Source organism: Heteronotia binoei, chromosome 4, assembly GCF_032191835.1.
Source record: "Heteronotia binoei isolate CCM8104 ecotype False Entrance Well chromosome 4, APGP_CSIRO_Hbin_v1, whole genome shotgun sequence".
NCBI classification, from domain to species: Eukaryota; Metazoa; Chordata; class Lepidosauria; order Squamata; family Gekkonidae; genus Heteronotia; species Heteronotia binoei.
The window spans coordinates 169,999,362-170,025,417 of record NC_083226.1 but is presented as its reverse complement, the minus strand read 5'-3'; the positions used below and the strand labels follow the sequence as shown (position 1 = coordinate 170,025,417).

At 49.4% G+C, this 26,056-nt stretch overlaps 1 protein-coding gene across 1 annotated transcript in view; it reads left to right on the top strand.

Moving 5' to 3' along the window:
* Nucleotides 1-26,056, top strand: part of LOC132569789 (elongation factor 2-like) — a 49,419-nt gene that overhangs the window by 5,465 nt on the left and 17,898 nt on the right. The window contains 9 exon segments of the mRNA XM_060236208.1: nt 7,760-7,974; nt 9,773-9,954; nt 12,144-12,355; nt 15,350-15,531; nt 17,134-17,239; nt 17,377-17,490; nt 17,691-17,829; nt 21,646-21,841; nt 22,186-22,444. Coding sequence (XP_060092191.1) covers nt 7,760-7,974; nt 9,773-9,954; nt 12,144-12,355; nt 15,350-15,531; nt 17,134-17,239; nt 17,377-17,490; nt 17,691-17,829; nt 21,646-21,841; nt 22,186-22,444 — 1,605 coding nt within the window.

Genomic DNA, 26,056 nt, shown 5'->3' with positions numbered 1-26,056 from the left:
ACAGTGGCAAAAAATTTTATACATACACACACACTGTGGCTAATAGCCACTGATGGACCTCTGCTCCAATGGATGGGCCATTGGCCTGATCCAACAGTGCTTCTCTTATGTTCTTATGTGACACAGAGTGTTGGACTGGATGGGCCATTGGCCTGATCCAACAGGGCTTCTCTTATGTTCTTATGTGACACAGTGTTGGACTGGATGGGCCATTGGCCTGATCCAACAGGGCTTCTCTTATGTTCTTATGTGACACAGTGTTGGACTGGATGGGCCATTGGCCTGATCCAACAGGGCTTCTCTTATGTTCTTATGTGACACAGAGTGTTGGACTGGATGGGCCATTGGCCTGATCCAACAGGGCTTCTCTTATGTTCTTATGTGACACAGAGTGTTGGACTGGATGGGCCATTGGCCTGATCCAACAGGGCTTCTCTTATGTTCTTATGTGACACAGAGTGTTGGACTGGATGGGCCACTGGCCTGATCCAACATGGCTTCTCTTTATGTTCTTATGTGACACAGTGTGGGACTGGATGGGCCATTGGCCTGATCCAACATGGCTCCTCTTATGTGACACAGAGTGTTGGACTGGATGGGCCACTGGCCTGATCCAACAGGGCTTCTCTTATGTTCTTATGTGACACAGTGTGGGACTGGATGGGCCATTGGCCTGATCCAACAGGGCTTCTCTTATGTTCCACCATCATTTTGTGTCCCTTCTTCTAACCTTGTGCTAATATCAGTTGATTTTCAGTATTTGCGTCTCTGTTTGTGCCTTCTTCACCATCCAGTCGGCACAAGGGCTAATTCTGTAGATTGATGATGGCACTGCAGCGTCTCCTTCCATTTCCCTTTACATTCGAGATTTGCCCTTGAAAGACTCCTGGAGCAATTCAAAACAAGCTTTGCCCCTCCCCCCCACCAACCTTCCCCATAAGCAGGGCTTTTTTTGAGCAGGAACAACGTTCTGGCTGGCTTGGCATTAGGGTGTGTGGTCTAATATGCAAATACCTTCTGCTGGGCTTTTTCTATAAAAAAAAAAAAGCCCTGCCCGTAAGATTTCCCAGGACAACTTCCTCTTCAAATGTCTCCAAAGAAACCAGTACTCTTGTTATTTAACGCAACATGATATAATCCCAAACATTCCCTTGTATCAAGATATGATATATTTCTGCATTACTTTAGTAAAAATTATAAAGCAGTGTAATTAATGATGAAACAATGGTTATGTTGACTATAACGTTTTGTATATTTTGCTGACTGATAATTGACTTATTATATATATATGTGTGTGTGTGCATAGTATGTATATATTATTGTGTGTTTTGTATAACAATTTTATTAGTAACATATGGTAATCTTAAATACTTCTAACTCATAGTCTCTTAAGGTTCTTGTTAACTTGTCCATTTCACTCCATGTCATAACTTTTACAAACCAATCTCATTTCTCTGGTATTTTTTCTTGCTTCCACAACTGCGCATACAATGTCCTAGCAGCTGAGAGCAAGTACCAGATTAAAAGTTCTATCTTCTTTTGGAAATTTTTCCATTTGTAATCCCAACAGAAAAGTCTCTGCAACTATATTATTGTGTGTTTTGAACACAGTTGTTGTTTTCTGCTATAGACTGTGTTGCCACTTTTGTAAGGCGTAACAGAGGTTCACAAGAGCAGGTTCTCAATTAAAGCACAGTTTATTCAGGAGCAAGCATAACAAGCAAAAGGAAAATCCCACTCATCCTCAAGGAGACCAGAGAACAAAAGACAGACTCGGAAGCACATGCAGAAGGTATAGCTGACAACGTGCTGTGTGCCCTGGGTTCAGATGGTCTGGCCCAGATATGAAGAGGTTGGCCATTCGCAGGATTTCGTGAATCTACTTATACCAGGTGTGGCCAAACTTGCTTAGCATGAGAGTCACACAAAATAAATGTCAGATGTTTGAGAGCCACAAGACATGAACATTAGATGTTAGAGGGAGGGAGGGAAGGAAGGAAGGAAAATAGATGGGGGGGGTCGAAAGAAAGCAACTTTAACTTCAAATGCATTCGTCAAGCCTCTGGCTAGCTTGGCTTGAAGAAGTGATTTAAAGAGGGAAATTTCTTCTCCAAGCTGGCTGATGGGGCTGTGGTTTTGAGAGCCACACAATATGTGTGAAAGAGCCACATGTGGCTTCTGAGCTACAGTTTGGCCACCCCTGACTTATACCATGTTTCAAACAACTGTCCTATAGTGCCATAACATGTCACCAAGAGCAAATGTAATTGCGTTCTGTAAATGTCGCCAGCGTCTGTAATGGAGAAGTCAAGATGGGCCCTCCTTTGAGTCTTATCTCGACCTTGAAAGCTGTATGTTCTCATAGGGTGTGCCTGGTGTACTTGCGCTCTTATAACAACTGACATTCGGAGGGCAATAAGCTGGAGCTTCCTAGTTATCTCTAGCCGGTGCAGGAAGAGAAACAGGCAGGCTTTCGATCAAGGTGGAGCCGTTTTTGTCTGTCTGTAGCAGTAGAAAAGAGAAGAAGATGATATTGGATTTATATCCCGTCCTATACTCTGTATCTCAGAGTCTCAGAGTGACTCACAATCTCCTTTTTCTTCCTCCCCCACAACAGACACCCTGTGAGGTGGGTGGGGCTCAGAGGGCTCTCACAGCAGCTGCCCTTTCAAGGACAACCTCTGCCAGAGCTATGGCTGACCCAAGGCCATTCCAGCAGCTGCCAGTGGAGCAGTGGGGAATCAAACCCGGTTCTCCCAGATAAGAGAGCTATGGCTGACCCAGGCCCATTCCAGCAGCTGCAAGTGGAGGAGTGGGGAATCAAACCCGGTTCTCCCAGATAAGAGAGCTATGGCTGACCCAAGGCCATTCCAGCAGCTGCAAGTGGAGGAGTGGGGAATCAAACCCAGTTCTCCCAGATAAGAGTCCACACACTTAACCACTATACCAAACTGGCTCTCCTTCAAGGATGAGGATGAAGATGAGGAGGAAGGGAGGCAACTGGAGTAGGAGGGTGAGGAGGACAAAGAGGCAGGGCAGTGAGGAGATGTGGGAGTTCTGGTTGTCTGCTTTGAGGTGGGAGGTACAGAGCACTGGTGTGGGTGCCAGAGATGCAATGGCAGAGGATTCTGCTGATGTGATGGTCCGTGAGTTCCTGGATGCGGCTCCTGAGCTCGCCAACTCAGACCCACTTGAGTACTGGGTGCACAAGGCCACCCTATGCCCTGATCTTGCCAGTGTGGCCATCAGTCTGCTCTCCTGCCCCTCCAACTAGTGTCCAGAGTGAGCGGGTATTTCCACATCTGGGAGACATCCTCTGCCCACATCGAGCCCGCCTTGACCCGGCCAGGGTAGATGAGCTGTCCTTTTTGAAGGTCAATCTATCAGTGCTGGGCTACCCTGCTCTGGATGGGGTGGAGTAAGTCTGCGGTCTTCCTTCTTCCTTCCTCGTATCCCCCCGCCCTTTCCTTCCTTTCTAGGTGATCCCGGCATGCTGCCTGCAGGGTGGGAGGAGAGCCGCCTCTGCCGGGAGGTGTTGGGCTTGCCCCACAGCGAACACCCATGATGTCAGCATCGCCCAAAAGAACCACCGGCACCACAGTCCTCCTCTTGCCGGCACCACAGTCCTCCTCTTGCCGGCACCACAGTCCTCCTCTTGGAATTCCCACAAGGAACCCAAAAGGAAACCTGTCATGCATAACAACTGTCATCTCCCACTTAGTGCTTTTCCCGCCCAGGATCCCACAAAGCAGACTGCTGTATGTGACCACTGACCTCCCCCTCTTGGCATGCTCTCTCAACCAGGCAACCCAAAAACATGTGTTTGTCTGCTGTGACCATTGTCCTCAACTTCTCTGCAGGCTCCCTTCACTCCAGGAACGCCCCCCCCCCCCAAAAAAAACCCTTAAAAATAACCACTGACAGATGTGATTGATGCCCTTCCCATCTTTGGATGCTCCATGCAGTGGCCATCCTAGACAAAGACACTTGTCGGAAGCAACCCTTGTTCTCTATGTCTTTGCCCATTCTCCACCATGGGAAACCCCCAAAACTAAAAATGAATGTTGATGGATGCCATCTCTGACCCCTCTTCTTATTGCAAGTTGCTGCCCAGAAACAGAAACATCAGGGAACCATTTTGCTGGATGTGCTCCACATCATTCACGTTCTGGCCTATACAAGACTTCTGATGATCCCAAGCACTGTAATCGGCATGAGTCAGTCACCCCAGGTCCCACTTCCAGCAGCACACACCCTCCACCTCAGCTGCAAGGCCACCGCAACCAGGTTGTCAGACTATGCTACTGGGTCGGTGAGCCCTGGGTCAAAGAACATGCTGGAAGCCATGAAACCTGTGCACCTCAAGGCCATCATCTGCCCACCCTTCCCCTCGTCCAGTCTGAGTCTGTACCTCAGATGCCTCACCTTACCTTACTTCCCAGTCTTTTCTTGAAAAACCGTTGGCCTCCAGCCTGACAACATCCATGCCCGTCTGGCCTCATTGAGGGCACCGTTGATGTACATCAGCATTCCATCTCAAGAGTGGGACTTGGGAGTCTTTCTACCACACAGGGAGTCTGGTTGATTTGGTGTGGGTCCCCTCAGTGGAGGGACCTGCACACTCCCTCAGCTCGTCCACCAGTGCCCCCTCCCACAGCTGTGGAGTGAGTGCCGGTTGTCAGGCTTGGTTGTCTCTGTCACCTTCCCAGGTAGGATGGGAGGTTTGGCCCCAATCAGTCATGTTACCAGGCCTGGGTAGCTGGTCCCAGGAAGACACAGCTGCCCGCAACCATGTGGGTGGTCCCTGGGGAGCTACGCTGGGAGTTTGATGCCTGTAGCTTAACCAGGTCCACACTGTAGTGTCTCAAACTGGCCCTGGGCAAGTCTTCCAAAAACAGTTTCCTGGGAGGTACCTTGCTTGGTGGTCTGGTCTGCTACTTGGACACCCCTAAATCTGACATGCATGTAACTTGTGGGGCATGTGGAGAGTCACCCCAGGGAGGAACCGTTAGTTGAAGGCCTCTAGCTCACCCAGGTCAGCTTTTGTCACTCCTGAACCAGCAAAGATGACATCCCGTTGAAAAGCATTTCATTGAGTGACTTTTTAGGGGTCTGTGACTCAGCCCCACCAAAGTCCAATGGGGATCAAACTTTGTGGGTACATTGAGGAGGGCGATCTGGAGACACCCTGCCATTTTGGAGCCTTGAGATCCAGTGGGGGGGCTTTTTTATGAACCAAACCGGTTCACGAACCAGGCTGCGGTTCGGTTCGTGAACTGGTCTGGAGACCGGTCAGGTTCGGTTCGCAAACTGAACCGGCATTTTCTGGTCTGTTCCCATCCCTAATGGCTACACGTTGGTCGGTAAGAAAGCCTAGCTGAAGCAGAGTCATGGCTCCGGCAACATAGGGCTTGTTTTCCTATCTGCCAAAGGGAACGTGGGCGTGTCCTTGCAATGCCCACTTTGGAAGTGCAGAGCAGCCTCTGGAGCCCGGAGAAGAGTCCTTGCATTATGGAGGGTGGGGCCCTCTCTCTCAGGCTTCGTTTCATGCGCGCCAGAGGACGCTCACCTTGGCAAATGAAATTGTGGACACGTGACATTAATCAATAGAAACTTCATTAGGGTTTGTAGAATCTTTCGGGCTCAACTGCCGTGTTCTACTGGAGAAAGTTCTTCTTCCAGACGTTTCGTTCTCGGCTACGGAGAAGAAGAACGTTCTCTGGAAGAAGAACTTTCTCCAGTAGAACACGGCACTTGAGCCCGAAAGATTCTACAAACCCTAATGATGTTACCAGCCGTGAAAACCTGAAATCTTCAATAGAAACTTGTTTAACGATGAAATCTTGTAGTTATAGAACAAAGCAGTGGACTAGCGCACCTTTAAGACCAGCTAAGTTTTATTCAGAATGTAAGCTTTCGTAGGCTCTTAAGCAGACTTCATCAGACAAAAATGGAATGGCAAGCTATCTTTAAATATAGAGAAAGTGGGCAGTGAGTTGCTTTGTAGAGTCATGGGAATGTTTTTAGCAGATCAGAAGAATCCCAAATTTGGGGCCTGTGTTTGTTTGTTTAGTATAGTTAACTGGGCTGTAACAGCAGTGGAGGGTGATAACAAGCAGACACGTCAGAGGTCTGAAGTACCATAAATCCGGGTGTCATTCTGGCTTCTTAGTTGTGGGTTTAAATGGAGGGCATTAGTATCTCAAGAAGTTATAGCAACGTTATAGTTTGCCATTAGAAGAAAGGAATACATTAGATAGTTGAAGATGAGTTAGTATACGTAATAAGATAAACAGCCAATATCCCTATTTGAGTATGTCAATACAAAAAACCAAAATATTCTGATAATGCTGTTCTAAAAGAGGAATACATATGAGTTTGCCATTAGAAAAAAAGGGTACATTAAAATATAGTGGGAGAGGGGCCAGTACATGTAATGAGATAAACAGTCCATATCCCCTATTTGAGTTATAGTTATTGTAGTTATAGTTACTGATACCGGCAAACGTGTAAAGGCCCTTATCTGGATGGCCCAGGCTAGCCCGATCTCATCGGATCTCGGAAGCTCAGCAGCCCTTGTTAGTCCTTGGATAGGCGACCACTGCGAAAGTCCAGAGTCGCTACGCAGAGGCAGGCAACGGCAAACCACTTCTGCTCCTCTCTTGCTTTGAAAACCCCAGTGGGCTTGCTATGAGTGAGCTGTGACTCGACAGCATTTTCCGCAACCGCAGGTGCTTGCGGGACTGCAGGGTGTCATAGTCTGTTGCTCACAACAAGTCCGAGTTCAAGGGCACCTCTAAGACCAACAAGGTTTAATTCTGGTTATAAGCTTTCGTGTGCACGCACGCTTCTTCAGATAGATAAATAAGTACTTTTCTCCCTTTCTCACAATAAGAGAACTTGTGGGCATTCAGTGAAATTGCTGAGCAGTCGGGTTAGAACAGACAAAAGGAAGTCCTTCTTCACCCAAAGGGTGATTAACCTGGGGAATTCACTGCCACAGGAGTGGGGGCAGCTGCAAACATAGACGGCTTCAAGAGGGGATTGGATAAGCATATGGAGCAGAGGTCCGTCAGTGGCTATTAGTCACAGCCTATTGTTGGAACTCTCTGTCTGGGGCAAGTGATGCTCTGTATTCTGGGTGCTTGAGGGGCAACAGTGGGAGGGCTTCTAGTGTCCTGGCCCCACTGATGGACCTTCTGATGGTGCCTGGTTTTCTTGGCCACGGTGTGACACAGAGTGTTGGACTGGATGGGCCGCTGGCCTGATCCAACATGTCTTCTCTTATGTTCTTATACTTCATGTTGGTCCTTAAGTTGTTCCTGGACTCAAACATTGTTCCGGTGCTTCAGACCAACGTGACTGTCGACCTGAATCAACCTGTCGTTCATTTCAGAGTCTCACACCTTTATCCCTTTGGGGAGGGACAGTGGCTCAGTGGTAGAGCATCTGCTTGGGAAGCAGAAGGTCCCAGGTTCAATCCCTGGCATCTCCAAAAAAGGGTCCAGGCAAATCGGTGTGAAAAACCTCAGCTTGAGACCCTGGAGAGCCGCTGCCAGTCTGAGAAGACAATACTGACTTTGATGGACCGAGGGTCTGATTCAGTATAAGGCAGCTTCATATGTTCATATGTTCATCTCACGAAAATGCTCCTTTCTGAATATGCTGTGTAAAAGCTCCTGGGTGTGAATGTCTTTTTCATCTGCGTGTGTAAGGGAAGAAAAATCTAGCCCGGTTTTTCTTTCCTATGTCTTCTCAGGTGAACTTCACGGTAGATCAAATCCGCGCGATCATGGACAAGAAGTCCAATATCAGGAACATGTCCGTGATCGCTCATGTTGACCATGGGAAGTCGACTCTCACGGACTCGTTGGTGTGTAAAGCGGGCATCATCGCTTCAGCCAGAGCAGGTGAAACGCGGTTTACCGACACACGGAAAGACGAGCAGGAAAGATGCATCACCATCAAGTCTACGTGAGTGCATTTAGTAACACGTTGAGTCTTCTAGACCGTGCACCACTGAACTGGTTAGAGGTGAAGTGTTTTACATTGGCAAGCCTCAACAAGATTGCTTTTGTACAGATGGATTAAATTCTGTAAGGTTTACGAGTAAAATCTCATTAGCCCTCCACTCCAAGATGATGAATGTAGCCCGAATCTCATTAAAACCCCTCACAAATACAACGGCCTCACAACGTTTTTAAAGGCAGTGCCCCCACAGAGCCTGTCCCCCAATCTGGAAAGCGCTGTAAAGAAGATGTCTTTGTTTTATTTTTGTTTGATTTATGTCCCGCTCTTTCCCGCAAAGCAGGCTCGGGGTGGGTTGCAAAACAATCTGTAAAAGTTAAAAACACATTAATCGTCATAATTAAGAAGAAGAAGAAGATGATATTGGATTTATATCCCGCCCTCCACTCCGAAGAGTCTCAGAGCGGCTCACAATCTCTTTTACCTTCCTTCCCCACAATAGACACCCTGTGAGGTGGGTGGGGCTGGAGAGGACTCTCACAGCAGCTGCCCTTTCAAGGACAACCTCTGCCAGAGCTATGGCTGACCCAAGGCCATGCTAGCAGGTGCAAGTGGAGGAGTGGGGAATCAAACCCGGTTCTCCCAGATAAGAGTCCGCACACTTAACCACTTACACCAAACCAGCTCTCTAATTAAAACAATTAAATAAACAGCAATCCAAACAGGCAGAAAGAAAGCCACTTTAAATGTGTTCTCCAGTCCCCCCCACATCGGCTTGGCTTGGCTTGGAGAAGTGATTTAACGAGACAAATGCCATCTCCAAGCTGGCTGGTGGGGCAGTAGGGGCTTCGAGAGCCACGCAACGTGTGTGAAAGAGCCACATGTGGATCCTGGGCCACAGCTTGGCCACCTCTGTTCTTGTGGATTCCTTTATGTGGGAGAGCCGGCAACCCAAAGACCGCCTTTGGCTCACAAGGGCATGGGTGGGAGGGGACATTCCTTTACTCACACAGCTGAAAGGTCAAAAATTATTTCTTATTTCGTTTTCTATCCGGCCCTCTCCGCAAGTGGGCTCAGGGCGGCTAACAATCAATTTAAAAAACAGTTTAAGGTTACAATTTAAAACAATAAAATAACAATTAAAATACATTTCATGGTGCCGCTCAAAACGTCAGTATAGGCGGGATCATAACTTTCTTCTGGCAGCAATCCTATGCTGATCCTAATTCCTCAGATGTCGCTCAGCAGTGTAGGGTGGCAGTCCGCTCCCGTTTAGGTATTAAAGGCCTATTGAAATAATTCAGTTTTGCAGGCCCTGCGGAATTGGGAAAGATCCCGCAGGGCCCTTAGGGCCTCTGGGAGGGCGTTCCATATTCCACAAAAAGTGAATATTAAACCAAAATTCCATCGGCTGCTGAAGCAACTGGGAAGCTTTCTTAAGAAGAAAAACCATGTCTGGATTCTGGTGTGTGGGGGGTGGGGGTTTCCTGATGGCAACTGGGGTTTTTTGGCCACTGTGTGATACAGAGTGTTGGACTAGATGGACCCATGGCCTGATCCAGCATGGCTTCTCTTATGTTCTTATGAGACACACCAATGTTCTTTCTTAGGGTGGGGATTCCAAAGACAGGACTTCAAATCCAGCTCCTGTCACCTGCACTTCACACCTGAGGGTCCTGTTCAGCTAAACCTCGATTTCTGTGGGACGGGAAACTTATGACTCAATCCCGGGGTATGGAGTGTTCTAGGATTCCCACTAAAATAACTAATTTATTGGGGGGGGGGATCTTGCCCACTCCTACAGAGCCATTTCCCTGTACTACGAACTCTCAGAAAACGACTTAGCCTTCATCAAGCAGTGCAAAGACGGCGCTGGCTTCCTCATCAATTTAATTGACTCCCCTGGGCACGTGGATTTCTCCTCCGAAGTCACGGCCGCGCTTCGCGTCACCGATGGCGCTCTTGTCGTTGTCGACTGCGTTTCAGGTAAGCGTGCTCAAAACCGGGCGGCTGGAGCTGCATGGCAGCGTTCTTTTTTGTGAGGCAGCCAGTGAGTCGTTGGAGGCTATTTATGATGATATTGGATGATGATGATGATATTGGATTTATATCCCGCCCTCCACTCCGAAGAGTCTCAGAGCGGCTCACAATCTCCTTTACCTTCCTCCCCCACAACAGACACCCTGTGAGGTAGATGAAGATATTGGATTTATATCCCGCCCTCCACTCCGAAGAGTCTCAGAGCGGCTCACAATCTCCTTTCCCTTCCTCCCCCACAACAGACACCCTGTGAGGTGGGTGGGGCTGGAGAGGGCTCTCACAGCAGCTGCCCTTTCAAGGACAACCTCTGCCAGAGCTATGGCTGACCCAAGGCCATTCCAGCAGGTGCAAGTGGAGGAGTGGGGAATCAAACCCGGTTCTCCCAGATAAGAGTCCGCACACTTAACCACTACACCAAACTGGCTGAGGGGAAGCAGAATCAGTCCAGAGAGTTCCACGAACTGGAAATGTGTTCTCTGCTATTGACCTCACACAAGTTTGCCATCAGTAACGGTTATTGACTCAGATTCTCCGGTTGCATTTGATACGTGAGTGCAATACAGTATCGATTAAGTGACTACTGAGTGAGATACGACTGTGACAAGCCCAGGGTGCAGACCGTCTTCAAGAGGCTTTTGTTGTTGTGTGTGTGTGTGTGTGTGCATGAGTGCGTGTGCGCACGCTTGGAAGTCATGGCGACCTCTGGTGATTGACCCCTCCTGGGGAATGGAGGATATTCGGAGGTGGACCCTGCCCTCCTGACTGGTGGTATTCCAAGGCGACCCCCCATCCAAGCACTTGCCAGAGTTGACCTTGCTCAGCTTCCGATATCTGATGAGATCAGGCTTGCCTGGGCCGTCCGGGTCAGGGTCAGTTTTGAAGCTCACTGGACAGTCTTGGGCAGCTTCCTGTCTCTTGGTCTGATCTGCCTAAGGGGTGGTTGTGAGGCCACATTTTCAGTTTAACGGGGGGTTTTTTTGGAGGACAGGTAGCCTAAAAAGGAAAATGGATATAATATTTTAGGGGGTACTGAGACCCTCATAACTGGACCCCTCTGCCCTGAGAATCTGTGAAAATTTCTGGTCCTGATCTTCATAGAAACAGCCTTTGAAATAGTTTGGTGAAACCTCCCTCCCTCTGCAGCGCCGCGCTCCGTCCCCCCCCTTCCCCCCAATCGATCAGAGCAGCACCACGACGAGGCTCGGCCCTACCCGCTTCGCCGCAGCTCTTTGACGAGAACGCTGGAGGAGACTTCTCGTCCTCCTTTCCAGAACCGGAAGCGAGGGGGGAGCGAAGCCTCCTCCAGCGCCCTCTTCGAAGAATGCTCAGATGCCGGCCTTGTTGAAGTGGGTCGGGCCGAGCCTCGTCGCAGGGCACTCCTCTGATCGCGTCGGGGGCGCGACGCTGCAGAAGGAAAGGGAGGGGTTGGGCAGTGGCAGCGGCAGCAGGGAGAGGCAAAATTAGTCATTTGTCTTGGGTACCGGGTATCCTAAGCAAATGCCTAGTTTGCCTAGTGGACGAGCCAGCCCTGGTTGGGCGGGACCTCCAGGGTCATCTAGTCCAACTTCCTCCACAATGCAGGAAATGGGCAAATGCCTCCCCCTCCGCACACACCCTGCTCCATTCCTGAAAAATGCAAAAAAAAAAACAACCCATAAAGCTTCCTGACCCAAAAATGGTGATCCGCATTTGCCTGGCCAAAGGAAGGGCCCCAAGAAAGTTCTTTCTGAGAACATTGATGGAGTCAGCCTTTCCGGAACCCTTTCTGCGAGGGTCTCTCTCCAGAAGCAGTCCGGAAAACGTCGGCTGCCTGCTCTTTGAAGAGAGCGCTGGAGGAGACTTCTCCCCCTCCTTTCCGGAACCGGAAGCGAGGGGGGAGCGAAGCCTCCTCCAGCGCCCTCTTCAAAGAACGATCAGATGCCGGCCTTGTTGAAGTGGGTCGGGCCGAGCCTCGTCGCGGGGCGCTCCTCTAATCGCGTTGGGGGCGCGACGCTGCAGAAGGAAAGGGAGCGGTTGGGCAGCGGCAGCGGGGAGAGGCAAAATTAGTCATTTGTCTTGGGTACCGGAATCCTTTCTGCAAGGGTCTCTCTCCAGAAGCAGTCCGGAAAACGTCGGCTGCCCGCTTTCTCGCCTAGGGGTTTGCGTGCAGACGGAGACCGTCCTCCGCCAGGCCATCGCCGAGCGCATCAAGCCGGTGCTGATGATGAACAAGATGGATCGCGCCCTGTTGGAGCTGCAGCTGGAGCCGGAAGAGCTTTACCAGACCTTCCAGCGCATCGTGGAGAACGTCAACGTCATCATTTCCACTTACGGAGAGGGTGAAACGGGACCCATGGGTAATATTATGGTAAAGAAAACTTACCTTCCTGTCGCGGTGGATCTGAAAGTTAGCTTTAAAAGGGCGGGTGAACACGAGCAGGACATCAAACCCCATTAGTCCGAGCCTGCATGGAAGATTTGGGGCCAGGTTATCCATGCCAAGAAGTCATTCCAGCACTCTGTTTTTCCTGTTCCAAAAGTCACTGATGCAGTCTTCCCCAAACAGCTTTTCCCAGTGTTATATGACTTGTATCAAGATGGTTTGTATGCAGAAACTCGTAAGTTCAGTCCCCGGCATTAGTAGTTAAGAAGAACACCATGATGACATTGGATTTATATTCCACCCTCCGCTCAGAGCAGCTCACAATCACCTTTATCTTCCTCCCCCACAACAGACACCCTGTGAGGTGGGTGGGGCTGAGACAGCTCTCAAAGCAGCTGCCCTTACAAGGACAGAATCTCAGAGCGGCTCGCAATATCCTTTATCTTCCTCATAACAGACATCCTGTGAGGTGGGTGGAGCTGAGAGAGCTCTCCCAGAAGCTTCCCTTTCAAGGACAGAATCTCACAGTCTCCTTTACCTTCCTCACAACAGACACCCTGTGAGGTGGGTGGGACTGAGAGCTCTCCCAGAAGCTGCCCTTTCAAGGACAGAGTCTCAGAGCAGTTCACCATCTCCTTTATCTTCCTCCCCCACAACAGACACCCTGTGAGGTGGGTGGGGCTAAGAGCTCTCACAGCAGCTGCCCTTTCAAGGACAGAGAACGGCTCACTATCACCTTTATCTTCCTCCCCCACAACATATACCCTGTGAGTTGGATGGGGCTGAGAGAGCTCTCCCAGAAGCTGCCCTTTCAAGGACAGAGTTGCAGAGCGGTCACAAGCTCCTTTATCTTCCTCCCTCATAACAGACACCCTGTGAGGTATGTGGGGCTGAGAAAGCTCTCACAGAAGCTGCCCTTTCAAGGACAGAATCTCAGAGCGGCTCACAATCTCCTTTATCTTCCTCCTCCACAGCAAACACCCTGTGAAGTGGGTGGGGCTGAGAGAGCTCTCAGAAGCTGCCCTTTCAAGGATAACCTCTAGGAAAGCTACGGCTGACCCAAGGCCATTCCACCAGGTGCAAGTGGAGGAGTGGGGAATCAAACCCGGTTCTCCCAGATAAGAGTCCGCGCACTTAACTATTACAGCAAACTGGCTGTCTGCACCAAACTGGCTCTCAGGATCTCTTAAAAGGATCTCAGGTAGGAGGGCAGGGAGAGCTGTTGCCAGTCAAGACTATGCTACAGAGACCAGTGGCAGTGTCCCAAGCTCACAGGGCAATGCACCAAAGTGGGCCAGAACTCTGAAAAAACAACGTCTGCCTTAGCACGTGGTTAGCATCACGATCGGCCGGCCAACATCTTCCGACCATCCCTGGCCCAAGGGACGTCTGGCTTGCCTCGACCAGGGCCAGGGCTTTTTCGGCCCTGGCCCCAACCTGGTGGTATCAGCTCCCTACAGAGATTCGGGCCCTCTCGGATTTGTTACCATTCCGGAGGGCCTGCAAAACGGATCTGCTCCGCCAGGTCTGTGGCTGAGGCAAGCGGACGTCCTCATCTCACTGGCCTCCCAGCAATGATTGCCACTTCAGCTGGGGCCGATACTGTTGACATCTTAGGGCAACTTAGGCTGCCTATGGTAATTACGTCCCATGTGTTCAAACCACCCATGCCGTCTTAAATACCGTATTTTTCGCACCATAAGACGCACTTCCCCCCCCAAAAAAAGTGTGGGGGGGAAGTGTGTGCGTCTTATGGAGCGAAGGTACCGGTACCTACCTTCCTGGGAGGGGGCAATCCGCTGCCTCCGCCTCTGATCCCGGCGCTTCCCCCGCGCCTGCCTGCCTGCCTGGCTCCAGCTCTGACGCTTACAGCAAGCGCCAGGATCGCTCCCTCTGCCCTCCGATCCTGGCGCTTGCTGTAAGCGTCAGAGCTGAAGCCAGGCAGACAGGCACGGAGGAAGCACGCTGCCCCCTCCACAGCCGGCGCTCACAAAGCGCTGGGTTTGCGGAGGGGGCGGGTGCTTCCTCCGTGCCTGCCTGCCTGGCTTCAGCTCTGATGCTTACAGCAAGCGCCGGGATCGGAGGGCAGAGGGAGCGATCCTGGCGCTTGTTGTAAGCATCAGAGCTGGAGCCAGGCAGGCAGGCACGGAGGAAGTGCTGGGATCGGAGGCGGAGGCAGCGGATCGCCCCCCAGGAGGAAGGTGCATCCTATCGTCCGGAGTGCCTTATGGTGCGAAAAATACGGTAATTAATTTTAATTTACTGGCTTAACTGTTTTAACTATTCTGGTGCATGGGATGGAGAAAGTAGAGAAAGAAGTACTATTCTCCCTTTCTTGCAATACAAGAACTCGTGGGCATTCAATGAAATTGCTGAGCAGTCAGGTTAAAACGGATAAAAGGAAGTACTTCTTCACCCAAAGGGTGATTAACGTGTGGAATTCACTGCCACAGGAGGTGGTGGCGACTACAAGCATAGCCAGCTTCAAGAGGGGATTGGATAAGCATATGGAGCAGAAGTCCATCAGTGGCTATTAGCCACAGTGTGTGTGTGTATATATATATATATATATTTTTGGCCACTGTGTGACACAGAGTGTTGGACTGGATGGGCCATTGGCCTGATCCAACAGGGCTTCTCTTATGTTCTTATGTGACACAGAGTGTTGGACTGGATGGGCCATTGGCCTGATCCAACAGGGCTTTTCTTATGTGACACAGAGTGTTGGAGTGGATGGGCCACTGGCCTGATCCAACATGGCTTCTCATGTTCTTATGGTGTTTTATTGTTGGTTTAATGTTTTAGCTTGTTGGCATCTGCCCTGAGCGCTTTATGGGAAAGGGCGGACTAAAAATGTACAAAAAATAAATAGATAAAGATAGATCAGTCGTTCCCTGCAGGGAGGCCACCTGCAAATTCCTTTCAGCAGGCATCTGACATTTGTGGATTGCAGATCACTAAATTCTCCTTCCGTTACAGATTGATCCCGTCATCGGTACCGTCGGCTTTGGCTCCGGCCTGCACGGCTGGGCTTTCACCCTGAAGCAGTTTGCCGAGATGTACGTGGCCAAATTTGCCGCCAAAGGTGAGAAGACGCAGCTCTCGGCGGCTGAAAGGGCGAAGAAGGTGGAAGACATGATGAAGAAGCTGTGGGGAGACAAGTGAGTCTTGGCGTGTGACACTCACTGCGGTCAGTTTAGGGAGCGTTTGCAGTAGATTGCTGCGTATCCTATGGAGCCGGTGTGCTGAAGAAAGTCGGGAGGCCCAGGTTCAAATCCTGGCTCTGCTGAGGAAGCTTAGCTAGGTGACCTTGGAGCACTCAGACACACACATACTGTGCTTCTGATCTGCCTTGCAGATCTGTGTAAGCCACTTTGCACCCGTGCCCCCCCCCCCCAAAAAAAAAAATTGGGGAGAACAGTGGGATGTAAATGAAGCAAAGAAACATTACAGTAAGGAATGCGTTTGCTTCTGAAAGCTGGAAGCAGTTTTGCCTGTGGCGTGTGACAGTCTACTAAGTTTCCTTCTGGATCTGTAAATCAGGGAGAACGAGGATGGCGGAGGGTGACAGAGAACGACATTTCTTTCACAAATGAGCCAGCTAGGTTAAAACGTCTAGGCCAGGGGGTGGCCAAACTTGCTTAATGTAAGATCCACAGAGAATAAACGTCAGATGTTTGAGAGCTGCAAGACTTGACCGTCAGATGTTTGAGAGAGAGAGGAAAGGAAGGAAGGAAGATGGGGAGAGGGAGGGGAGAGGTGGAAAGAAAGCAACATTAACCTTAAATGCATTCTCCAAGCCAGCCAGCAGGTGGTGGGGGCTTGGAGAGCCACACAATATGTGTGAAAGAGCCACATGTGGCTCCCAAGGCACAGTTTGGCCACCTCTGAGATAGGCCAAGGGTCCCTAACATGGTACCCTTGGGCCCTGTGATGGCATTAGACATGTTTCTGGGCATGCACCAAGGCCGTTTTAAAAAGTGGGCGGAGCCAGGTGGGGTCTCTTGCCCAGCAGGGCTTCTGATTAGAGGTTTGATTGGCTGTGAAGAGTTTTAAAAGCGTTGCTTTGGCGGCAACTGCCATCCCAGCATGAGGATCCTCACTGCTTAGTAGCTGGAAAGCTGGGGCAGCCCTTATTGTGGCCGGCTCAGCCTCTTGCAGCAGCAATGGTGTGGCTGCGCCAACTGTGCCGTGTCAGACCTCTGTTAGTGCCCACAGGATGAAAAAGGCTGAGAGCCTCAGGAATAGGCTATCACAAAAGTGGAGAGGGACGGTGGCTCAATGGTAGAGCATCTGCTTGGTAAGCAGAAGGTCCTAGGTTCAATCCCCTGCATCTCCAATTAAAAAGGGTAGGCGTGATAAACCTCAGCTGTTCAAGGGGAGGGAAAGTGGCTCAGGGGTAGAGCATCTGCTTGGGAAGCAGAAGGTCCCAGGTTCAACCCCGGCATCTCCAACTGAAAAGGGTCCAGGCAGATAGGCATGAAAAACCTCATCTGTTCAAGGGGAGGGAAAGTGGCTCAGTGGTAGAGCATCTGCTTGGTAAGCAGAAGGTCCCAGGTTCAATCCCCGGCATTTCCAACTAAAAAGGGTCCAGGCAAGTAGGTGTGAAAAACCTCATCTTGAGACCCTGGAGAGCCACTGCCAGTCTGAGTAGATGACTTTGATGGACCGAGGGTCTGATTCAGTAGAAGGCAGCTTCGTATGTTCACTTCTTCCCCAGTTCCTCAAAATGGATACGTAAAACACTTCCAAACTTTATTTAGGTATTTCGACCCAGCAACTGGAAAATTCAGCAAGTCCGTCACCACCCCCGATGGAAAGAAATTGCCGCGGACCTTCTGCCAACTCATCCTGGACCCCATTTTTAAGGTAAACCCGTCCTTGCCGCTCCCTCGGTTTGGCTTGCAGCTCGCAGTTCTGGGCTGCAGGTTGATCCCTAACGCCCAGGGGGATTCGGTGGCAAAGAAAAGCTCCCTCTTTTTCCTAACCGGCTTTTCACTGGGCAGGTGTTTGATGCCATTATGAACTTTAAGAAGGAGGAGGTGTCCAAGCTGATAGAGAAACTGGACATCAAGCTGGATGCTGAAGACCGAGAGAAAGAAGGGAAGCCGCTCCTGAAGGTACTTGGGGATACTTTCTCTCCTCCCTGGCTTCCCCCTTCTGTTTCAGCACAGCAGCCTTTCCCTGATGTGGAGAGGGTTCCAGATCCATTCGTAACATAGCAGGGCTGGGAAGGGCCTCCTCTTTGCACATCCAGGGTAATTCAAGAAGGAAAGCAAACGATTTCTCAGTAGCTCAGGCAAGGGTCTCTGCTTCCCAGGCCGTCATGCGTCGCTGGCTGCCCGCCGGAGACGCTTTGCTTCAGATGATCACCATCCACTTGCCTTCCCCGGTGACGGCACAGAAATACCGCTGCGAACTTTTGTACGAGGGGCCTCCCGACGACGAAGCCGCCATGGGTAAGCTGAGCCGATGAAGCAAAACCAAAGCCCCCACCGAACCTCCCACTCCAGAGTTTGGTGTGGTGGTTAAGTGCACGGACTCTGAGCTGGGAGAACCGAGTTTGATTCCCCACTCCTTCCCTTGCGGCTGCTGGAATGGCCTCGGGTCAGCCATAGCTCTCGCAGAGTTGTCCTTGAAAGGGCAGCTGCTGGGAGAGCTCTCTCAGCCCCCCACCCACCTCACAGGGTGTCTGTTGTGGGGGGAGGAAGGTAAAAGGGATTGTGAGCCGCTCTGAGATTCAGAGTGAAGGGCGGGATATAAATCCAGTATCTTCTTCTTCTGCACCTATTCCTCAAATTGTCCTCATACGCGTGCACGAGGGTCATTAAATGGCCACTGGCTTGCAGTGAACCCAGCAAGGGGCTTTCATGGCAAGTGAAAAACAGGTGTCTTTTGCCATTGCCTTCCTCTTTAGAGCAGGGGTGTCGAACTCATTTTGTTATGAGGGCCAGATCTGACATAAATGTGACCTTGTTGGACCGGGCCTCGTATGTTCCTATTTAAGATTAGGGAGCAGAGATAGAAACTTTTTAAAGGGACACATATAAACACAGGGTTTTTAAAAAACAAACAAACAAACAAAACATGCTTAAAACATTTAGCACTTGTTGGTCTTAAAAGTGTTTTCTTTGTATCTCTCCCATGGAATCCAGGGAACTGGGCGAAGGAAGCTCTGTCTCTTTCCCTCCTTCCCCAGAGGCCCAGGAGGGGGAGGCGCCTCAGCCAATAAAAGGAAGAGAGGCTTGGCTCGGTAGCTCTGCTGTGCAATTGAAAGAGCCTGGCAAAGCAAGCTCTCCCTCCCCCCCTTCCTCCTGAAGGGAGGAGCCTCAGCCAATGGAGAATCAGTGGGTTTGCTCTAATTTGTGAATCAGTGGCTTTGCTCTGTCGCTCCTGTGTAACTGAACAAGTCTTGCAAAGCAAGCTGTGATGCAGAAGGAAGCAAGAGAGAGAGAGAAGGAAGCAGATAATAGCCAGTTGATCGGGAGCGTGTTTGACACCCCTGCTTTAGAGCCCTCCTGGGTGGCTTAGAGCCCTTCCCATCCACGTACTGACCCTGCAGAGCTTCCAAGTTCTGGTAAGATTGGCCAGAATTTGCCCGTCCTGGCTATTCCTTCCAAATTGTCCTTAGTAAGATTGAATTTGTGTTTGTGCAACACACACTGGCTGCCTCTTTGCCAAAGACATGGAAGTGACCCAGTCAGCTCGTGAAGTGGATTCGGCTGAGAGAGGGACTGAGTGAGAGCAAGCAATAAGCCTAAAGTTGCCTGGTTCACTTCATGGAAGGGGGGGTTTGAACTCTAGACTCTCAGGTCATAATATGACACTTTAACTGCTGCAGCCCACTGCGTTTTCTTTAAATAAGGAGTAAAGAGGAAAAGTCCAGTGGCACCTCAAAGACTAACAGAATTTGTGGCAGAGTAGGAGCTGTTGTGAATCACTGCTCACTTCTTCAGTAGAAGAGTCCAGTGGCACCTCAAAGACTAACAGAATTTGTGGCAGAGTAGGAGCTGTTGTGAATCACTGCTCACTTCTTCAGTAGAAGAGTCCAGTGGGACCTTAAAGACTAACAGAATTTGTGGCAGAGTGGGAGCTGTTGTGAATCACTGCTCACTTCTTCAGTAGAAGAGTCCAGTGGGACCTTAAAGACTAACAGAATTTGTGGCAGAGTAGGAGCTGTTGTGAATCACTGCTCACTTCTTCAGTAGAAGAGTCCAGTGGGACCTTAAAGACTAACAGAATTTGTGGCAGAGTAGGAGCTGTTGTGAATCACTGCTCACTTCTTCAGTAGAAGAGTCCAGTGGGACCTTAAAGACTAACAGAATTTGTGGCAGAGTGGGAGCTGTTGTGAATCACTGCTCACTTCTTCAGTAGAAGAGTCCAGTGGGACCTTAAAGACTAACAGAATTTGTGGCAGAGTAGGAGCTGTTGTGAATCACTGCTCACTTCTTCAGTAGAAGAGTCCAGTGGGACCTTAAAGACTAACAGAATTTGTGGCAGAGTGGGAGCTGTTGTGAATCACTGCTCACTTCTTCAGTAGAAGAGTCCAGTGGGACCTTAAAGACTAACAGAATTTGTGGCAGAGTAGGAGCTGTTGTGAATCACTGCTCACTTCTTCAGTAGAAGAGTCCAGTGGGGCCTTAAAGACTAACAGAATTTGTGGCAGAGTAGGAGCTGTTGTGAATCACTGCTCACTTCTTCAGTAGAAGAGTCCAGTGGGACCTTAAAGACTAACAAAAATTGTGGCAGAGTAGGAGCTGTTGTGAATCACTGCTCACTTCTTCAGTAGAAGAGTCCAGTGGGACCTTAAAGACTAACAAAATTTGTGGCAGAGTAGGAGCTTTCGTGAATCGCTGCTTGCTTCTTCCATAGAAAAAAGCAAGAGTCCAGTGGGACCTGAAAGACTAACAGAATTTGTGGCAGAGCAGGAGCTTTCGTGAATCGCTGCTTGCTTCTTCCGTAGAAAAGAGCAAGTGTCCCATAGCACCTTAAAGACTAACAAAATGTGTGACGGGATGAGCTGTTGTGAGTCACTGCTTACTTCAGGAAAGAGGGGAGTCCAGTGGCACTTAACAGAATTTGTAGCAAGGTAGGGGCTTTCGTGAGTCACTGCTCACTTTTTTAGATCTCAGTCTTTATAGAAGGCATGAAACCCTGACAGTGGGCAGAGCACAGCGTGCTGAAAGGTCCTCCATTCTGATCTGTATCAGCGGATACCCAAGAAACAGGGTTTTCCACTTTTATTCATGCAATTTTCCATGCCTGACTTCTCACCCCGGCAGTCTCTTTCCACCCAGTTGATGTTCAACATCCGCCGTGATGTATGATTTCGTTTAGGTTAAAAGGAAGGCGAAACTGGAATGCAGTAATAGCATGTAGGCTCAAAAAACCATCCATGCTGGCTTCTTCTTTCTCTGCACTTCTCTCGAAATTCACACCACGGAAGCATTATATGAATTTTAGGACTGAAGTACTCTGGAAATAAGTAGCCCCGTGGCGCAGAGTGGTAAAGCTGCAGTACTGCAGTCCAACCAGTTTGGTGTATTGGTTAAGTGTGTGGACTCTTATCTGGGAGAACTGGGTTTGATTCCCCACTCCTCCACTTGCACCTGCTAGCATGGCCTTGGGTCAGCCATAGCTCTGGCAGAGGTTGTCCTTGAAAGGGCAGCTGCTGTGAGAGGCCTCTCCAGCCCCACCCACCTCACAGGGTGTCTGTTGTGGGGGAGGAAGGTAAAGGAGATTGTGAGCCGCTCTGAGACTCTTCGGAGTGGAGGGCTGGATATAAATCCAATATCATCTTCATCATCATCTTCTTCTGTTCACGGCCTGAGTTCGATCCTGGCAGAGGCTGGGTTCAGGTAGCCAGCTCCAGGTTGACTCAGCCTTCCATCCTTCTGAGGTCAGTAAAATGAGTCTCCAGCTTGCTTGGGGGGGAGAGTGTAGATGATTGGGGAAGGCGATGGCAAACCAGCCCGTAAAAAGCCTGCCGTGAAAACATCATGCTGCAACATCACCCCAGAATCAGAAACGACTGGTGCTTGCACAGGGGACTACCTTTACATTTTTACTCTGGAAATATCTCTTAGAAGACGCGCAGAAACCTGTAACTGACGTGGTTGCAATATACTATAGCAATTAGAAAGCAGAAATGTGTGGAATTACTGAAATAGACTTAAAATTCTGAACTTTATGGATGCTAGATGGTTTTAAGAGATGTCATGACCTTAGGCTGGTCTCTGACCCTAACAAAGTTTGATTGGTTGATTTCACTGCAGGCGTTAAGAACTGCGACCCCAAGGGCCCGCTGGTGATGTACATCTCCAAAATGGTGCCCACGTCTGACAAAGGCCGTTTCTACGCCTTCGGCCGAGTCTTCTCAGGCATCGTCTCCACCGGCCAGAAAGTGAGAATAATGGGTCCCAATTACACCCCGGGAAAGAAGGAAGATCTCTACCTAAAGCCCATTCAAAGGTAGTTAAAGAGAGTTCGCTTCTTTGGCAGATGCATGCAAACGATTCGTACTGTTACGAAACTCCTTTTGTTTTGCTGGCGGGGCGGGGGGGGGAGGGGAGCTGATTGGAAGAGATGCTGTCTCTCTTTTGCTCTTTTTTTTTTTTAAATGAGATCCCTCCCCCTACTCTTTTTTTTGGGGAGGCGGAGCCATCAGGAAATTAGGGACTGAAAGGTATGGGAGCTAACGAAGAACATCTTTTATGTTAAAAAGGTGGATTTTTTTTTAAAAAAAGAATAAAACGGCTTCAGTTGATAAAGACGACAGATGTTCAAGGACTCTTCCCCATCCTCTGTCTTTGTAGAACCATTTTGATGATGGGTCGTTATGTTGAGCCCATTGAGGATGTCCCTTGTGGCAACATTGTTGGCCTAGTTGGTGTTGACCAGTTTTTGGTGAAGACGGGCACCATTACCACCTTTGAGCACGCCCACAACATGAGAGTGATGAAATTTAGTGTTAGCCCAGTGGTGCGTGTGGCAGTGGAAGCCAAAAACCCCGCCGACCTGCCAAAGCTAGTGGAAGGTCTAAAGCGTCTCGCCAAGTCTGACCCTATGGTCCAGGTGAGTGGTCGGCCGTACCTTTTGGGACTGAGCGTGGTTGGTTTGCGGTGGCGCTTCTCCAAAAGGGGAGGGCTCGGCACGGTCCTCGTGGCTGGACAGCGCTTGCCGGCATGCCGCCAGCCTGAAGTGAATTTCGGTTTCTTTAGGATTTGATTGGAAATTGAAATCCCCTTGGAAACTGCAGTGGGTTTTTATCTATCTGTCTGTCTGTCTGTCTATCTATCTATCTGTCTATCTCTGTCTCTCTTTCCAAACTGGAGAGCCAGTTTGGTGTAGTGGTTAAGTGTGCGGACTCTTATCTGGGAGAACCGGGTTTGATTCCCCACTCCTCCACTTGCACCTGCAGCTGCTGGGAGAGCCCTCTCCAGCCCCACCCACCTCACAGGGTGTGAGATTAGGTAGCAGAGATAGAAACTTTAGAAAGGACACAGACAAACACAATTAAAGATTTTTAATCACAATTAAAATTTTTAAGATCCAGTTTGGTGTAAGTGGTTAAGTGCGCAGACTCTTAGCTGGGAGAACCAGGTTTGATTCCCCACTCCTCCACTTGCACCTGCTAGCATGGCCTTGGGTCAGCCATAGCTCTGGCAGAGGTTGTCCTTGAAAGGGCAGCTGCTGGGAGAGCCCTCTCCAGCCCCACCCACCTCACAGGGTGTCTGTTGTGGGGGAGGAAGGTAAAGGAGATTGTGAGCCGCTCTGTGACTCTTCGGAGTGGAGGGCGGGATAGAAATCCAATATCTTCATCTTCTTCTATCTATCTCATCTATCTATCTGTCTGTCTCTCTGTCTGTCTATCTATCTCATCTATCTCTGTCTTCTATCATCTATCATCTATCTTCTACTATCTATATCTTCTATCATCCATCCATCCATCTATCTTTCTATCCATTCTAATCTTATCTCTCTCTCTCTCTCTCTCTCTCTCTTCCATCATCCATCTATCCATCTATTTTAATCTCTCTCTCTCTGATTTATATCCTGCCCTCCCCTGGGGCTCAGGGCGGATAACAACAGTTAAAAACATTAACAATTAACAAACATAGAATATTAAAAATAAAATATGTAATAAAACATTTCCATACGTATCAACAATCATCAATCCATTCATGAAAAGTCCAAGATGGCAAGTTTCTAGTTTCCATTATGTTAGTTCAGTGAGATTTGTCGGTGCTGTAAGGTAATAGCCACCCCCCCCCACCCCCCCGTTAACCGTTGAAGGCGAGTTTGAATAACTTGGTCTTACAGGCCTTGCGGAACTGTGGCAAGTCCCGCAGGGCCCTGATGTTTTCAGGGTGGGCATTCCACAGAGCAGGGGCTGTTACCGAGAACGCTCTGGCTCTGGTGGACAATCGAGCTTCTTTCGGTCCAGGGATCTTGAGGAGATTTTGAGATCCTGAGGGTAGTGCTGAGTGCCTCTTTGTGCACATTGGGCCTGGATCCAAAGCTTCAGTCGTGTGGAAGTTTTCCATTGACAGAAGGGATTTTCTTTCTCCTCTCCCACTGCAGCCCAAAATGTCCCCTGAGATTACTTATTTCTTCATTTACCAAATTGGTATCTCCCCTTTCTGCCCTTGCAAAGGCCACCAAGGCAGCTAACAGTTTAAAATGTACACGACAAAAATACATTTATAAAAACCCATTAAAGTAAACCCCTCCCCCAAAGATACTTAAAACAACTTTTTAAATAATGTTTATTTATTATTTTTATTGATTGACTTATTGCACTTGTATCCCGCCCTCCCCAGACAGGCTCAGGGCGACTAATGACAGTCACAGTTCGATGACAGATTCACATTCTAACATTATGAAGCGGTGGCAGGGCGTGTCTTGCTTAATGTAAGAGCCATGTAGAAAAAATGTCAGATGTTTGAGAGCCGTAGGGAAGGAAAATAGGAGGAGAGAGGCAGAGGTGGAAAGAAAGTGGCTATAAATGTCTTCTCCAAGCTGGCCAATGGGCCAGCGGGAGATTTGAGAGCTGCACGATATGTGTGAAAGAGCTCCTGAGCCAGTTTTGGCCACCCCTGATGAAGCATTAGTTAAGAAGGAGGGACCACTGAGGGGATGCCAAAGGAAGGCAGCCACAGAAATGCTGATCCTGGGGGACAAAGGACCCTCCCTTAAGCTAGCACGATAGGAGGAGTCTCTGGGTTCACCAAAATTCTCCATGGGATCCTTAAGATCTGCACAGGGTGTCGAACTTATTTGTTATGACTGACATAAATGAGACCTTGTTGGGCCAGGCCATGTGTGTACCTATTTAAGATTAGGTAGCAGAGATAGAAACTTTAGAAAGGACACAGACAAACACAATTAAAGATTTTTTAAAAAAACAACTTAAAACATGCTTAAAACGTTAGCATTCATTGGACTTAAAGACGCTTTCTTTGTATCTCTTCCATGAGATCCAGGGAACTGGGCAAAGGAAGCTCTGGCTCTTTCCTTCCTTCCCCAGGGGGCCAGGAGCGGGAGGAGTCTCAGCCAATGGAAGGAAGAGAGGCTTGGCTCAGGAGCACTGCTGTGCAATTGAGAGAGTCTAGCCAAGCAAGCTCTCCCTCCCTCCCCCCCCCTTTCCTCTCCAAAGGAGGAGCCTCAGCCAATGGAGAAAATAGAGGTTTTGCTCCGTAGCTCCTGTGCGATTGAGCCAGCCTTGCAAAGCAAGCTGTAATGCAGAAGGAAGCAAGAGAGAGGGTGAAGAAAGCAGATGACGGCCAGTTGCTCGGCGGCCTGATAAGAGCCCTTCGAGGGCCTGAATTGGCCCTCGGGCCACATATTTAACACCCCAGATAGGATAACCACACTGAGCATTTTGCAAGAGCCAATCTCACTTTTGTGTATTGACTACAAAGGGGAACAACCAGCTGCTGGGAGCTTAGGAGTGTGCTCTATGGAGGAAAGGCTGCCATTTAGAAGCCTCCCCACCCCCGGTGCAGCAGAACAGTTCCAAAAGCCAAACCCAGCGGATGCAGGAATAGTTTAAATTCTTTCCTCTCTGCTTACTCCAGAGGACGTTAGTTGACTTCACAGTTATGCAGATGTCAAAAAACATTGTCGGATTCCTGTTTGCTGAAGGTAAAGATTCTGTTCTCGCAAGAGGAATCCTAGCATAATAGCTGAGCCTGCCTGGGCAGGATAAAAAATCCCATCAAATAAATAAAATAGTTGGAAGAGACCTCCAAGGTCATCTAGTCCAACCCTCCCTGCACAATGCAGGAAATTTACAAATACTTCTCTCCCACACCCCTCCCGGTGACCCCTGCTCTACACTCAGAAGATTGCAAAAATCTCCAGGATCCCTGGCCAATCTGGCCTGGAGGAAAACTGCTGACTGACCCCGAAGTGGCGATTAACATTTCCCTGGGCATGCAAGACAGGGCCACGAGAACTAAGCACCGAGGCAGCCCTTCCTGCCCTCCTTCTCATGATCTGCCCAAGTTCACAGAATCAGCATTGCTGTCAGATGGCCATCTGGCCTCTGCTTAAACACCCCCAAGTGAAACTTACACCAAGTGCTATTTTCCCAAGCAAGATGATCTGGGGACGTTTGGATGTTTTGTTTTTTTTAAAGCCCTTTCGCATAGCTTTAGTTTAGTTTTTTGGGTTTTTTTACTC